Source organism: Balaenoptera acutorostrata, chromosome 2, assembly GCF_949987535.1.
Source record: "Balaenoptera acutorostrata chromosome 2, mBalAcu1.1, whole genome shotgun sequence".
NCBI lineage: Eukaryota > Metazoa > Chordata > Mammalia > Artiodactyla > Balaenopteridae > Balaenoptera > Balaenoptera acutorostrata.
Window position 1 is genome coordinate 118074822 of NC_080065.1, and position 15805 is coordinate 118090626.

The 15805-nt window shown below is 44.3% G+C and overlaps 1 protein-coding gene across 10 annotated transcripts in view; it reads right to left on the bottom strand.

Moving 5' to 3' along the window:
• Nucleotides 1-1391: 1391 nt before the first annotated feature.
• Nucleotides 1392-15805, bottom strand: part of P4HA2 (prolyl 4-hydroxylase subunit alpha 2) — a 38543-nt gene continuing 24129 nt past the window's right edge. For 5 of the 10 annotated variants that reach the window (XM_057539698.1, XM_057539700.1, XM_057539699.1 and 2 more), the window contains exons 12-17: nucleotides 11847-11900; nucleotides 11668-11736; nucleotides 11233-11298; nucleotides 9402-9470; nucleotides 8913-9009; nucleotides 1392-1858 (exon numbers count right to left, since the gene is read on the bottom strand). In XM_057539698.1, coding sequence (XP_057395681.1) covers nucleotides 1788-1858; nucleotides 8913-9009; nucleotides 9402-9470; nucleotides 11233-11298; nucleotides 11668-11736; nucleotides 11847-11900 — 426 coding nt within the window. In that variant the 3' untranslated portion in view covers nucleotides 1392-1787. Of the gene's footprint in view, nucleotides 1859-8912; nucleotides 9010-9401; nucleotides 9471-11232; nucleotides 11299-11346; nucleotides 11407-11667; nucleotides 11737-11846; nucleotides 11901-15805 lie in introns of all 10 variants that reach the window. The other 5 variants (XM_057539702.1, XM_057539706.1, XM_057539703.1 and 2 more) reach the window with 5 other exon arrangements.

Sequence of the window (15805 nt, forward strand, 5' to 3'; positions counted from 1 at the left end):
AAATCAAAAAGGAAAAGCTTGATAAATTTGACATAGAAATTAAGAACTTTTGTTCATCAAAAGACAGAACTAGGAGTGAAAAGACAAACTAGAAAAAAGATATTTGCAAAACATGTAACCAACAAAGAGCTTGTGTCCCTAATATATTAAAAATTCCTGTGAATTAGTAAGACTTTAACAAAGATGAAACCTAAAGACTAATGAACATACAAAAAGGTGTTCAATGTCATTAATAATCATGTTAAAATAGATAACACTATACACATAACAAGCTAGCTAAAATGCAAAAGTATGATAATACCAGATATTGGAGAAGGCTAGGATAACAAGAACCCTTATTTACTCCTGGTGACAATGTGCATAACCACTCTGGAATACATTATATGGTAAAGTTGAAGACACACTTACTCAGACTCAGCATTTCCACTTCTAGAAATATATTCTCCAGAAATGTGTTTATTTGCACCAGAAATCACGTATAAAAATGCAATGGCAGCCTTATTCATAATATAAAAGACTGAAACCAACTCAAATGTCTATCAACAATATATCAGCTATAATATGGTGCTGTCCTACCAAATACACTAACAGAACTGAACTACACGAGTTAACATAAACTACAGCTGCACAGTAACATGAATGAATCCTAGAAACAACTGTCAAATAAATGAAGCCAAACACCCCCCAAAATATACTCTGATTCCATTACAAAAAGTTCAAAATAAGGGAAAACAAAATTTTTGTTTATTTTTTATTACTATTTATTTAGTAATAAAACTTTTATTTTTAAATAAATTTTATCTAAAATAAAATTTTTATTTATTATTTTTTATTACTATTTATTTAGGGATATAGACACATATAGTAAAACTACAAAGAAAAGCAAAGGCGTGACTACCACAAATCACTAGACAATGGTTACCACCGAGGTACTGGGGGAAGGTCAGAAATGTGATCATGGAGGGACTCACAGGAGGTCCTGAGGTGTAAATTTGAAAATAATCTCTTCTCTAACCCAGGTGATGGTGACATGGGTGCTCGTGCTCACCTTCATATTCTTTAAACTGTACATCTATGTATCACAAACAATTCTGTGTGTATATCTCAAAATTTTAAAGTTAGAAATTTCAAATTATAACAGCATCACAATCATGGACATATATGATCTCTATGTTCTCTGAGATGCAAGGAGGGACTGTCTCCCTTACTTTGCAGAAAGGACACTGAAGCTTAGAGAAAAAATAAGTGTTGAAACCTGGTCTAGAACCTAACATCAGGGTTTGCCACTCAAGTATTCATTACCTAGATTCTGCCTGTACAGAGAAGATGCATAGGAAATGGTGAACTTGGTAAAAGCTCCCCGTCTTAAAAAAATACTCCAAATAAGGCTCTTTAAGGCTTCTGGCAGGGACATTTTATTTTTTGGTTAAAGCCACATTAATAGAAATTCCATAAAAACAAGCATGTAAACAAGGTATCAGAACTTTGGTTCACTGAAACATCTCACACCTAAAGCATCTGAGGTACAAAAGCACCTTGCTAGGTGCTAGACCACCTGACTCTGCTCCAACCCTACCCTTGCGGCCAGAGATAGCTGACTGGTGAGGCTGGGACCCAGGTCACCCAAGTCACCCAGGACCTTCCCCAGGACCTTCTCTGCTCCAGACAAACATTCACGCCACCAAAGACCCGCCTGACAAGGGCTGGAAAGTAGAGGGGGTCTGTCACGTTGAACTTGAAGACAACATGGGCTGTGGGGCCAGGGAGGTGAAGGGCAGAAAAGGATGTCAGTCAACTTCTGTTGATCCACATGGCCTCAAGAACTCCTGTCCTCGTTCATGGAACCACTTATTGGAGACTGTGAACAGATAGAAAGTATGTTACAATCCTGTTGGTTCAGCAGCCAAAATTAATGATTCCTTCTTGATGACTCCTACACTGGGCCTGGGAATCAGACATAAGTAAGACTTGGTTTCGGGTATCAAGTTGCTTATGAGCTGGTGAGGAAGAGAGAATTGTACAAAACTCTGTCAGTGACACAAGATATATGTGTGTAGGTTGCCATGGAAACAGAGCCAAAGGGCATCTAACCATGTGGGGGAAGAGGAAACTCCAGGGCTGGGACATAGAGCTGAATAGGAGTTATCCAGTGAAGAAGATGGACAGAACAGGTGGTTCCTATACCAAGGGGGTCTAGGAAGTGGGAACAGGATGAGAAAGACATCAAGGCATGATTCACGCTGGTATGTGTCAAGGACCCCAACAAGCTTGATATTACTGGGATGTGGTGGGTGGGAACTCAGAGGTAAGAGACGAGGAAGCCTGTCAGGATTGTGGAGAGCCTGGATGTCAACCTCAGGAGCTCTGGGCCAGCAGATCAATCTTGTGTTCTGTGGGTAGCAGAGAAGCAGAGCTGATGCTAGCACTATCACCTAAAGTTGTGTCTTAAATGCTCACAAACTACAATTTCACTTCTCACAATAGACTCTTTCATAATGAATGAAAAAACAAATTGCTTTTAATGTACTGATCAAGTCATAGTGCTTTTTAAATACAATTTATAATAACTAATTTTTGTAAGTAATACACGTACTTAGTTGAAAAAATCAAATTGTTCTACAAGGCTTATAATGATAAATAGCAATCTCCTACCTACCCCTTCCCAACACCAATCCCCACTTCCTCTAACATTCAACTCTTTTGTTTCTTCTGATATTTATCCTCATTTTTCTAAAACATAATGTTATTTCTTGACTTCCAACTTTAGATCTTATATGTTGATAGTCTACCATGGAAGATGGAGATATGGAATTTTTTACACCACTCTTAAAATACATAGATCCCCCTCCCATCCCCCAATATAGTTAAATCACAAGTTCTAGTTAACTTAATATTCAGTACTTACATTATTATGTCATGTAAATATTACTCACACTTGAGCTACCAAATAGATGATACAGCTCACCCTTGAACAACACGTTTGAACTGAGTGAGTCCACTTATATGCGGATTTTTTTCAGTAGTAAATACTACAGTACTACATGATCCACACTTGGCTGAACTTGCAAATGCAGAACCTTGAACATGGAGAAACCGTGCATATGGAGGGCCAACTATAAATTAGACACAGATTTTCAGCTGTGCAGAGGGTCACCACTCCTAACCCCTGCTTTGTTTTTTTTTGGTTTTTTTTTAAACATCTTTATTGGAGTATAACTGCTTTACAATGGTGTGTTAGTTTCTGCTTTATAACAAAGTGAATCAGCTATACATATACGCATATCCCCATATCTCTTCCCTTTTGCATCTCCCTCCCTCCCACCCTCCCTATCCCACCCCCTAGGTGGTCACAAAGCACCGAGCTGATCTCCCTGTGCTATGTGGCTGCTTCCCACCAGCTATTGGTTTTACATTTGGTAGTGTATATATGTCCATGCCACTCTCTCACTTTGTCCCAGCTTACCATTCCCCCTCCCCGTGGTCTCAAGTCCATTCTCCAGTAGGTCTGCATCTTTATTGCCATCCTGCCCCTAGGTTCCTCATGACCACTTTCTTTTTTTTTTTTTTAAGATTCCATATATATGTTAGCATACATTATTTGTTTTTCTCTTTCTGATTTACTTCACTCTGTATGACAGACTCTGGGTCCATCCACCTCACTACAAATAACTCAATTTCATTTCTTTTTATGGCTAATATTCCATTGTATATATGTGCCACATCCTCTTTATCCATTCATCTGTCGATGGACACTTAGGTTGCTTCCATGTCCTGGCTATTGTAAGTAGAGCTGCAATGAACATTGTGATACATGACTCTTTTTGAATTATGGTTTTCTCAGGGTATATGCCCAGTAGTGGGATTGCTGGGTCGTATGGTAGTTCTATTTTTACTTTTTTAAGGAACCTCCACACTGTTCTCCATAGTGGCTGTATCAATTTACATTCCCACCAACAGTGCAAGAGGGTTCCCTTTTCTCCACACCCTCTCCAGCATTTATTGTTTGTAGATTTTTTGATGATGGCCATTCTGACTGGTATGACATGATATCTCATTGTAGTTTTGATTTCCATTTCTCTAATGATTAATGATGTTGAGCATTCTTTCATGTGTTTGTTGGCAATCTGTATATCTTCTTTGGAGAAATGTCTGTTTAGGTCTTCTGCCCATTTATGGATTGGGTTGTTCGTTTTTTTTGATATTGAGCTGCTTGTAAATTTTGGAGATTAATCCTTTGTCAGTTGCTTCATTTTCAAATATTTTCTCCCATGCTGAGGGTTGTGTTTTCATCTTGTTTATGGTTTCCTTTGCTGTGCAAAAGCTTTTAAGTTTCACTAGGTCTCATTTATTTTTGTTTTTATTTCCATTTCTCTAGGAGCTGGGTCGAAAAGGATCTTGCTGTGATTTATGTAAAGGAGTGTTCTTCCTATGTTTTCCTCTAAGAGTTTGATGGTATCTGGCCTTACATTTAGGTCTTTAATCCATTTTGAGTTTATTTTTGTGTATGGTGTTAGGAAGTGTTCTGATTTCATTCATTTACATGTAGCTGTCCAGTTTTCCCAGCACCACTTATTGAAGAGGCTGTCTTTTCTCCGTTGTATATTCTTGCCTCCTTTATCAAAAATAAGGTGACCATATGTGCGTAGGTTTATTTCTGGGCTTTCTATCCTGCTCCATTGATCTATATTTCTGTTTTTGTGCCAGTACCATACTGTCTTGATTACTGTAGCTTTGTAATATAGTCTGAAGTCAGGGAGCCTGATTCCTCCAGCTCCGTTTTTCTTTCTCAAGATTGCTTTGGCTATTTGGGGTCTTTCGTGTTTCCATACAAGTTGTGAAATTTTTTGTTCTAGTTCTGTGAAAAATGCCAGTGGTAGTTTGATAGGGATTGCATTGAATACTTAGATTGCTTTTGGTAGTATAGTCATTTTCACAATGTTGATTCTTCCATTCCAAGCACATGGTATATATCTCCATCTATTTGTATCACCTTTAATTCTTTCATCAGTGTCTTATAGTTTTCTGCATACAGTCTGTATGTGTCCCTAGGTCTGAAGTGGGTCTCCTGTAGACAGCATATATATGGGTCTTGTTTTTGTATCCATTCAGCCAGTCTATGTCTTTTGGTTGGGGCATTTAATCCATTTACATTTAAGGTAATTATCGATATGTATGTTCCTATTACTATTTTCTTAATTGTTTTGGGTTTGTTATTGTAGGTCTTTTCCTTCTCTTGTGTTTCCCACCTAGAGAAGTTCCTTTAGCATTTGTTGTAAAGCTGGTTTGGTGGTGCTGAATTCTCTTAGCTTTTGCTTGTCTGTAAAGGTTTTAATTTCTCCATCAAATCTGATGAGATCTTTCCTGGGTAATCTTGGTCGTAGGTTTTTCCCTTTCATCACTTTAAATATGTCCTGCCACTCCCTTCTGGCTTGCAGAGTTTCTGCTGAAATATCAGCTGTTAACCTTATGGGGATTCCCTTGTATGTTATTTGTTGTTTTTCCCTTGCTGCTTTTAATATTTTTTCTTTGTATTTAATTTTTGATAGTTTGATTAATATGTGTCTTGGCGTGTTTCTTCTTGGATTTATCCTATATGGGACTCTCTCTGCTTCCTGGACTTGATTAACTATTTCCTTTCCCATATTAGGGAAGTTTTCAACTATAATCTCTTCAAATATTTTCTCAGTCCCTTTCTTTTTCTCTTCTTCTTCTGGGACCCCTATAATTCGAATGTTGGTGCATTTAATGTTGTCTCAGAGGTCTCTGAGACTGTCCTCAATTCTTTTCATTCTTATTTTTTATTCTGCTCTGCAGTAGTTATTTCCACTATTTTATCTTCCAGGTCACTTATCCGTTCTTCTGCCTCAGTTATTCTACTATTGATTCGTCCTAGAGAGTTTTTAATTTCATTTCTTGTGTTGTTCATCGTTTGTTTGCTCTTTAGTTCTTCTAGGTCCTTGTTAAACGTTTCTTGTACTTCTACATTCTATTTCCAAGATTTTGGGTCATCTTTACTATCATTAGTCTGAATTCTTTTTCAGGTAGACTGCCTATTTCCTCTTCATTTGTTTGGTCTGGTGGGTTTTTACCTTGCTCCTTCATCTGCTGTGTGTTTCTCTGTCTTCTCATTTTGCTTAACTTACTGTGTTTGGGGTCTCCTTTTCGCAGGCTGTAGGTTCGTAGTTCCTGTTGTTTTTGGTGTCTGCCCCCAGCGGCTAAGGTTGGTTCAGTGGGTTGTGTAGGCTTCCTGGTGGAGAGGATTAGTGCCTATGTTCTGGTGGATGAGGCTGGATCTTGTCTTTCTGGTGGGCAGGTCCACACCTGGTGGTGTGTTTTGCGGTGTCTGTGACTTTATTATGATTTTAGGCAGCATCTCTGCTAATGGGTAGCGTTGTGTTCCTGTCTTGCTGGTTGTTTGGCATAGGGTTTCCAGCACTGGAGCCTGCTGGTCGTTTAGTGGAGCTGGGTCTTGGTGTTGAGATGGAGATTTCTGGGAGATTTTCACCGTTTGATATTACGTGGAGCTGGGAGGTCACTGGTGGACCAATGTCCTGAACTCAGTTCTCCCACCTCAGAGGCACAGGCCTGATGCCCAGCCAGAGCACGAAGACACTGTCATCCACACGGCTCAGAATAAAGGGGAAAAAAAAAGAAAGAAAGAAAATAATAATAATAATAAAACAGAATAAAGTTATTAAAATAAAAAATAATTATTAAAATTTTTAAAAATTTAAAAAGTAATAAAAAAGAAAGAAGAGAGCAACCAAACCAAAAAACAAATCCACCAATGATAACAAGCACTAAAAACTATACTAAAAAAAAAACCAAAAACCAACAGACAGAATCCTAGGACAAATGGTAAAAGCAAAGCTATACAGACAAAATCACACACAGAAGCATACACATACACACTCACAAAAAGAGAAAAAGGAAAAATATATATATATCGTTGCTCCCAAAGTCCACCGCCTCAATTTGGGATGATTCATTGTCTATTCAGGTATTCCACAGATGTAGGGTACATCAAGTTGATTGTGCAGATTTAATCCACTGCTCCTGAGGCTGCTGGGAGAGATTTCCCTTTCTCTTCATTGTTCGCACAGCTCCTGGGGTTCAGCTTTGGATCGGGCGCTGCCTTTGTGTGTAGGTCGCCTGAGGGCATCTGTTCCCCATTCAGACAGGATGGGGTTAACATAGCAGCTGATTAGGGGGCTCTGGCTCACCCAGGCCAGGGGGAGGGAAGGGTACGGAATGCGAGGCGAGCCTGTGGAGGCAGAAGCCAGCGTGACGTTGCACAAGCATGAGGCATGCTGTGTGTTCTCCCGGGGAAGATGTCCCTGGAGCACGGGACCCTGGCAGTGGCGGGCTGCACAGGCTCCCGGGAGGGGAGTGTGGATAGTGACCTGTGCTTGCACACAGGCTTCTTGGTGGCTGCGGTAGCAGCCTTAGCGTCCCATGCCCGTCTCTGGGGTCCGCACTGATAGCCGCAGCTCGCACCTGTCTCTGGAGCTCCTTTAAGCAGCGCTCTTAATCCCCTCTCCTCGCCCACCTCTAAAGAAAGAGGCAAGAAAAAGTCTCTTGCCTCTTCAGCAGCTCCAGACCTTTTCCCGGATTCCCTCCCGGCTAGCTGTGGTGCACTAACCCCCTTCAGGCTGTGTTCACGCAGCCAACCCCAGTCCACTCCCTGGGGTCTGACCCCCGAAGCCCGAGCCTCAGCTCCCAACCCCCACCCCCCGGCAGGTAAGCAGACATGTCTCTTGGGCTGGTGAGTGCTGGCCGGCATCGATCCTCCGTGCGGGAATCTCTCTGCTTTGCCCTCCGCACCCCTGTTGCTGCGCTCTCCTCCATGGCTCCGAAGCTTCCCCCCTCCACCACCCACGAAGGGCCTTACTACTGTGTGGAAACCTTTCCTACCTTCCCAGCTCCCTCCCACTGGTGCAGGTCCCGTCCCTCTTCTTTTGTCTCTGTTTTTTCTTTTTTCTTTTGCCCTACCCAGGTACATGGGGAGTTTCTTGTGTTTTGGGAGGTCTGAGTTCTTCTGCCAGCATTCAGTAGGTGTTCTGTAGGGGTTGTTCCACATGTAGATGTATTTCTGATGTATTTGTGGGGAGGAAGGTAATCTCCACATCTTACTCTTCCACCATCTTGAAGCTCCTCCTCTGCTTTGTTCAAGGGTCAACTGTACTTATATTTGCTTTCTTGTACAACTTTTTTCTTTTCTCATTTACTTTTTCATTTGCTTAATTTTCTCTGAACCTATCACTCTCTATCCCCATAACTCTCCAAGAGGGCTATAAAATCATCTCTTTGTGATCATTTCCTGTCACATCCTGCTTCAAGCCTCTCCATGACTCACCACAGCTGCTTCCAGAACAAAGCTCAACTTTTAGCCTCCACAGTTTGGTCCCAGCCTTGAGTCTCATCTCTTGGCCCCTGTGCCACAGGCCTCCCCTTGTGCAGAAGACAAAGGCAGGCAGCCCCCACACCTATGATGCTGGTTTTAGCCTGTGCCTTGTTCCACGTGGGTTTTGCTTGCCTGGGACACCCTCTCCTCTCTGTTTCCAGTTCTCCCCCACTGCAACCTCAGAACCCTTGCCAGAGTCCACTTTTCTGGGGAGCCATCCTGGACCTACGATGCTTATGTAGCTATTCTTCCTTGGGGCTTCCTTAGCTCTCTAGGCATCTCTGAGAGTGTTCCCAACCAGCTGTCTTGGCACATAACCAGCTGAGTGGACAGCAACATGGCTGGGTGGGACTACCAGTTAGCAAGAAGAAACTAAAACGAAAAACAAAATCTCAAAAAGGGAGACAGTCTTGGCTTTGTGAAAATCTAGCAGCAATTGTCTCCCAGCTCAGAGTCTCAGGCTGACCACTAGAGCCCAGAGGCCAACACCACACCTTAAGCCACTCACCCCACTTGCAGCCCACAAGCACGGGGCAGGCAGCATGTCTCGTTCGGTAGTCACCTTCCCCACTCCGCAGGAGGTTGTACCAGAATACAGCCGTGCCCTGGAAAGAGAAGGCCTGTCATACAACACCCTTAGATACTGGACTCAAGGATCTGACCCCGAGTACCAAAGAGCCCTCCCTAAGCAGAAACACCCTCACCTTCCCATGTCCAGGGGCACAGGGCTTTGGGACTCCAGTGTAGAGAAGCTCCCCAAAAAGCATCTACCCTTCACGGTAGCGTGGATGTTTGGAATCCCACCTGGCCCTGAAGGGACTTCCCTCTCCATCCCATCTCCCCAGATGGAAGCTGAGACCACAGGTCAGGGTTCAGGCAGGAAGGGGCTAAGGCCCCTCAAAGTGATAGTCAAGCAGGCCACAGAATGGGACTAGGAGACATGGATGAGGTCTGAGTCCTGCACTTCAACTTTTGACCCACAAGAACCAGAACTTACCTTCTTAGGCCAAAGTGCAGCCCCCAGATCAGGAAAGACAGTGGCACCACCAGCTTCCACATCACTCATCTGGGAATACAAGGATAGAGCTTGGCCCTTCTACTCAATGCTCTCAGAGCAACTGAGCCACCAAGGACATGACAAAGTATGCAGATCGCCCTCCTCTGAGCATGAGCAACTCCACCACCAGCCTTTTGGCCAAGAAAGGCTCTTCCCACACCATGCCCCTCCCTAAACCCTGCTTAATCTGTGTGGTTCATCAGGACAGTCTCCATGCCATGGAGGGATGTAGGCCTGCAGGATACCCATATCCTGTCTGCCCTCAAGTGGGAAAAATCTGAGTCTGTACTGGGAAAATGCCTGACTGACCCCCACCCCCTTTATCCTCATCCAGGCCGGCCGTTGCCTAAGCCACTGTGCCCTGTGAGCTGCCCTGACCAGGAGCTCCCTGCAGCTTCTAACACCATCTATGGTCCCAACTATGGATTCTGTTTCTCTGGCTTGAGTAACGTGCAGCTCTAGTCAGACCCTCACCTTCCCAGAACAGCTACCTTCCCCAGGGCCAGCTAGGGCACTGTGTCTCCAGAGGGCCTGCTTTCTCCCACAGTAAAACCTCAAACTAAATGGAACACAATATCCACAGTAGCAAGGCTGCACTCATGCCCACAGAGCGTGCCTCAGCTCATGCCCAAAGCACCACTACTTTCTCGTCTGTCTCTTACTTCAAGTTTTTTGCCTGTAATGTAATCAAACGTGGAGCTAAAATATTTCCACAGGACACATACCAGACAGACTGAAAGGCACCCAACAGACGTATGGTAAATGAATAAGATGAAAACCCCTGATCGCTTCCCACCAGAGTGGGGATCAAATCCAGGCTCTTTTCTAGAACGTGAAGGTCCTGGCAGTCTCACCAGCCTCTCCCTCTAGCCACCCCAGATTAATGCACTATCTCTGAGACACACAACCCTTTTTCTCTTTTTCCAACATCCCAATCTCCTTCCCTCTTCCAGGTCTCCACACATTCTCTTCTCTACCAGAAATCATGTTCCACCAACTAATTTCCACTCAATCTTCAAGTCTTAGGGGACATGTTACTTCCCAAGGTAGGCCTTCTCTGAACCCCAACGCTGCACTACTTCTTCAAAGCACTTATCACTATGGTAACTAAACAATTACCTCTCCTATGTTTAAAAGTAAGTCTTTCATATTAGGACCGTAAGCCCAAGAGAGACCACACATGCTGTCCTGCTCACCAGCATGTTCACGGCAGTCCCCAGCACATAAGAACCACACGATAAAAACTTAAATGAGACACCAAAGGGAAAAGTGCACACAGGCTTCCGTCTCTATGTTACTTGACAGCTTCTATGCCTCTCTAGACCTGCCTCTCTCAGCAGAGGGGAGAGGAAACTCTTCCTTGTGTGAGAGGTAAACCCAAGAGCCTGTGGCTGGAGTACAGGCAGCAGGTGGCAGGCAGGCAGGCCACTGAGCTCTGGGGAAACGAAGGCAGCTTCATCTAAGAGCACTTCCAGGCTACCTCCTCACTCTGCTGCCAAGCAGGGAACCCTCCAGGACACCCATCCCAAAAGTCCAGACTAGCTCTGGGCCATCAAATAGGAGCCAGGGATATAAAAGTCACAGGGGTTGGGGGAAGCACACAAATGGGAACAAAGGGCAACTCTCTATTCCAGCCAAGGGCGCTGAGGGCCAGAAGGGCCCCGCCATCAAGCAACAGCTGGTGTTATCAGCTCTGACAGGAGTGAATATAAGAGAGCACTCTGGACCCAGGCTCCCCTTAAGGCCCATATGCTGCACGCGTCATACTCACGTAGTTTAAGAACGTGGCCACACGATTCCCCGTCCCTAAACGCTTGAAAGCATCTTGCTCATCCTTCTATAAAATTAAGTGAGAGTAAACAGTGGGCCTGTACCCAATACTTACATAGTTAAGAAACGTCGCTAACCTATTTCCCTCCGTTTTGAGGCCGCTGTCAAAAGGTCGCTGCAATAGACAACAACTTTCACCCGAGTTTGCAACTGACTTCACCCGCCACCCACAGGACTGGGGCCAAAAAGGTCAAGGGAAGGTACTAAGTGTGTATTCCATATATTGGCCTGGACCAGGAGCCAAGGCTGCAAAGGAAACCCTGGCCAGGCATGGGGGAGGGGGGTAGGAACAGCTTTCACAGAAACCTAGTGAGGTCCTCTGCTTTAGAGTCAGGGCAAAGAACGGCAGGCTTGGGCCAGGGGGACCACTCCTGACCTCACAGGGGAAACAGCCGGGCTGCACTTGGCTCTGGACTTGGGCTTCTCCAGCAACAAAGAGGGGGCCCTGGTGAGGCAGGGGGGCCTGATGTGAAGGCCACAGTGCTCCTGAAAGCTCCAGCCTTCTCAAACCAGCTACAGCAGAGCCCTTGAAAGCACCTGTGATTTGGGCCTTACCCTAGAGAAGTCAAAGTGTGGCTCATACTGTCCTCCCATTCCATAATTAGCAACCTGGTGGGAAATAACAGCATTGGACTTTGTTAGCAGCATGAACCACCCTGAAGCAGCCCATTTCCCTAGGTAACAACCAGAACCCCCAAGAGCAGCCTCTCTAAGGAGGGTAACTATCCCCTCCCAGTATGGGCAGAACAAATGCTGCAAACAGGTCTACAGCTGTGTCCAAGAGGAAGGGTGCAGCACAAATGTGGTTTCCCAAAAAGGAAAACATGGGCAAGCTGCAGATGGCCACTGTGGAGGAGCTCCAGCCCTTCAGGGACACTTGGACAGCAGCAGAGCGAGCCCTCCTTGAGGCAGGCCCCGGCCTGGGCCCTGATTATTTGGAAGATAATGAGATGGTAATCCAGAAGAATGCCAACAACAAACTCAGGATTGGGGTTTTTTTAAATGCTAGTTTGGAAGCTACTCAGTGCCTGGCAGTGCTCCTGCCACCTCTGTCACCATGCCCCAGAAGCTCTTCTTGGTCAGGCTGAATAGGACAAACAAATCCCACTCCATCTCACAGTGGTACACTGCACAGAGTAATTCTGCATCCAAGTGAAGCAGCAGGGAATGGGCGGCTGGCTGCAGGGGGACCAAAACTGCTGCTCTACCTCAGTGCCCCCAGTGGGAGCCTGGACCTGGAATAGGGCCTGAGCCACCTCAGGTGTCACTAATTAGATTAGAAATCATAAATGCCTTTATGAACAATTTATCAGCACAATGTAAGTCCTAAATCACAATGGTTATTTTAGCTTCAGTAGCTAGATGAGAGATGAAGTTCAAGACAAAATACAGAATCTGACATGAAAGCTGATGTACCAAATGGTACCACCAATGTCCATCTGGGAACACTTGGCTACTGTGTCTTAATGAAACCATAAACACCTTTGGAGTTCAACTATTAGTCCTCAGAAAATTGATTTTGTATATCCGTTTTAGCGATTCTAACAGGTGAAAGATGCTGCAAAACTGGCAATAATGGCGACCCATGGACATGAGGGAGAGAGAGGAAGCATGAGCTTTACAAGAGAGAAAATCCTCCTCTTGGAGTAGAAAACAGTATTTATCGAATGTGATGAAATGTGGATTTTCGGCAGCATAATTTTTCGGTGTCCAAAAAAATAAAAATGTTGATATGAAGAATCAGAATCAAGTGAGAAAATATGCTGTCATATACTGCTTTAGCCTTCAAGATTCCCACACCAGGGGCTTCCCTGGTGGTGCAGTGGTTAAGAATCCGCCTGCCGATGCAGGGGCCACGGGTTTGAGCCCTGGTCAGGGAAGATCCCACATGCCGCGGAGCAACTAAGCCCGTGCGCCACAACTACTGAGCCCGCGCGCCTAGAGCCCGTGCTCCACAACAAGGGAAGCCACCGCAATGAGAAGCCCGCGCACCGCAACGAAGAGTAGCCCCTGCTCGCAGCAACTAGAGAAAAAGCCCGTGCCCAGCAACGAAGACCCAATGAGGCCAAAATTAATAAATAAATTTATTTTTTAAAAAATTAAAAAAAAAAACGATTCCCACACCAAAAATAGCTAGAAATCCTATCAACAGTGCAAGGAGGTCTAGTGCAAGGAGGTCAGCAGGTGACCCTAAGCCTGGAGGTTCATCTAAGGAGGGAAGTTCTAGAGCAGTTGATGAAGTGACATTACAAATGCTTTTTCTTTGGATCCACTATAGTCGAGAACTTGAAGAAAATTTTAAACATGACTGTGATCAATTTGCCAGTGCACTCAGGAAAATTCAGTTGCTGCTTGTTGCTGGAGCAGCAGGGTATGACTGCATTTTCCAACACTCCCACTTGTTGGATGGAGTGCTTAAACTTTCACTACCTGGGGATAATGAAAGAAGCTGTATTGTCAACAGCTGGCTCATCTTTTAACTGTTTTGGGAATCACATTTGATCATGGTGCTAAAGCTATTGTACCTATACTATTTTAATACTGTCCCCAAATAGTACAAGTGTCACGGGAACTTCCGGATGTGCAGCCATCAGAATCACCATCTGGGAAAACTCCAGGCCACAGACCCATACCTTTAATAACAAGCAACTGTACATCAAAACTGATTCCTGGGAGGAGGTATTCATTTGTTACAAAAGTAGAAGAATCAGTCCTTTGAAAAATGTGGGTATTTATGATACTGCGGTCAGAATGAAGGGGAAAAAATGATTAGAAATCACTTATTTGGTGAGGCTGAGACATCTAGTCAGAAGTGTCTTCAATCTTCAAGAATTCTGGCAATGTAGCATCTCTTCCACTCTTAGGCCCTCATCCAATTCAAAAGAAAGCCTCTTTTGCCCTTTCTTCCAAATATTCTATAGCAAACACATCAACTACAGATGAAAGAGTGTCAACAGATAGCATAAAAACCAGTTCCTTTCCAGAAGCCTGTAGGGACTCTGGTGAGAAAGCTGTTGCTGGTGCCTAGGCATGTATCACACTGCGTGGAATGTGGAATGAGCACAGAGAGACAGGTACTGAAACCCAGGTTCCTATCCTCAGACCAGGTAGGATCAAAGCTTTCAACAATGCTGGCTGGCAAAGAAAATGCCAAGACAGTTCCTACAGAATGAAAGCAAACAAAAACGGTGTCTCAACCTCCTGGCAGCTGTGGTCCAGGTCTTCCAGAAGAGCCCTAACCATAAAAGCCCCTCCACTGGAGTTGCGGCATTCAGATCCCGTTCATCAATTGAGTTACAACATGACAAGATGTCAGTTAAGATGAAGCCAGGGTTGTGGCAGAGAAGCCAGTCCAAGCACGAAGCTGCTGTCTTCTGGGGTTGCATGTGAGATAGGGTTCAGAGGGTGCAGTCAGGAAGCCAGCCAGGAGAGCAACAGGGGCACAGGTCCTGTACACTCTTTTCAGCCTCTAGGTCCAGGGTACAGAATCAGCAACCAAGAAGAACATCATCCTCAGTAAGGGCCATAACAGTCCTAACACTGGCTCTGATATGCAGTGGTAGATGTCTTAACAACAACAACAAAGCTGCTCCAGGAAGATATGAATCACAACTAAGCCAACAGGGATGCACCCAGGGCATGGAGAGCCCCTATCGCTCTTGAAATGGTGGTGTTCTCACACATAAGAGGAAAGTGGGAGATGTGGCAGAAGTCCTCTCTTGATGTGCTTGTCTGCAGAACTTACCTAAAAATTAGGCTTACAAACTCAACACTAAATTGAGTTGAAATGAAAAAATTATATTAAAATTTCACAGGACTGTAAGATAATCAGCATGTTTTTAAAAACTCTGGTGGACTTCACATAAATTCATAAGGATGACCTTCAATATTGGTTTTGATTGCTGACACAGCTAAGGGGGGAAAAATGAGTGCTGATTTGCTTGGATGTGTCCAGGCAAAAGTTCAGAGGATCTTTTCCAAGTGATCTCAGTTCAATATTCTACTGAAGAGCCATGGTTGATCAGGTAAAGTGTGATATCCTTAAATACACGGAAACTCTGGCCAAACAGACAGATCCAGGGGACTCAAGAAAAATGCCAGTGAAACTTCTCTGGCAGTGTCTCATGTCGTCATTTTACAGCAGAACCCAGAAGTTGGGATGTTCAGAAGGGAGCGTGGCCAGTACTGATTTGAACTCAACAGAACAGACAACACATTAGTAGGAGCTTTACCCAAAATTTTCAGCATGGTGCTACCATGTTTCTTCACAATCACCTCTGAAATCAAAAGCAGGAAGCCAGGGTCCCACGTGGGTACTTAGAAAGGAGCATTCCACCTTCACCAGCCAGCCAGTCCAGGCCTCTCAATGCTACCAATGTATTACAGAACACTTTACCTCCAAGTGCATTTGACTATGACTCAGAACCATATCCTATGAAGATATTTATAGCTCTTAGAGGTGTCCCTGAAACAACTCAGGATTTCAGCTTCTGTAGTAAAGAAGACATAAATGG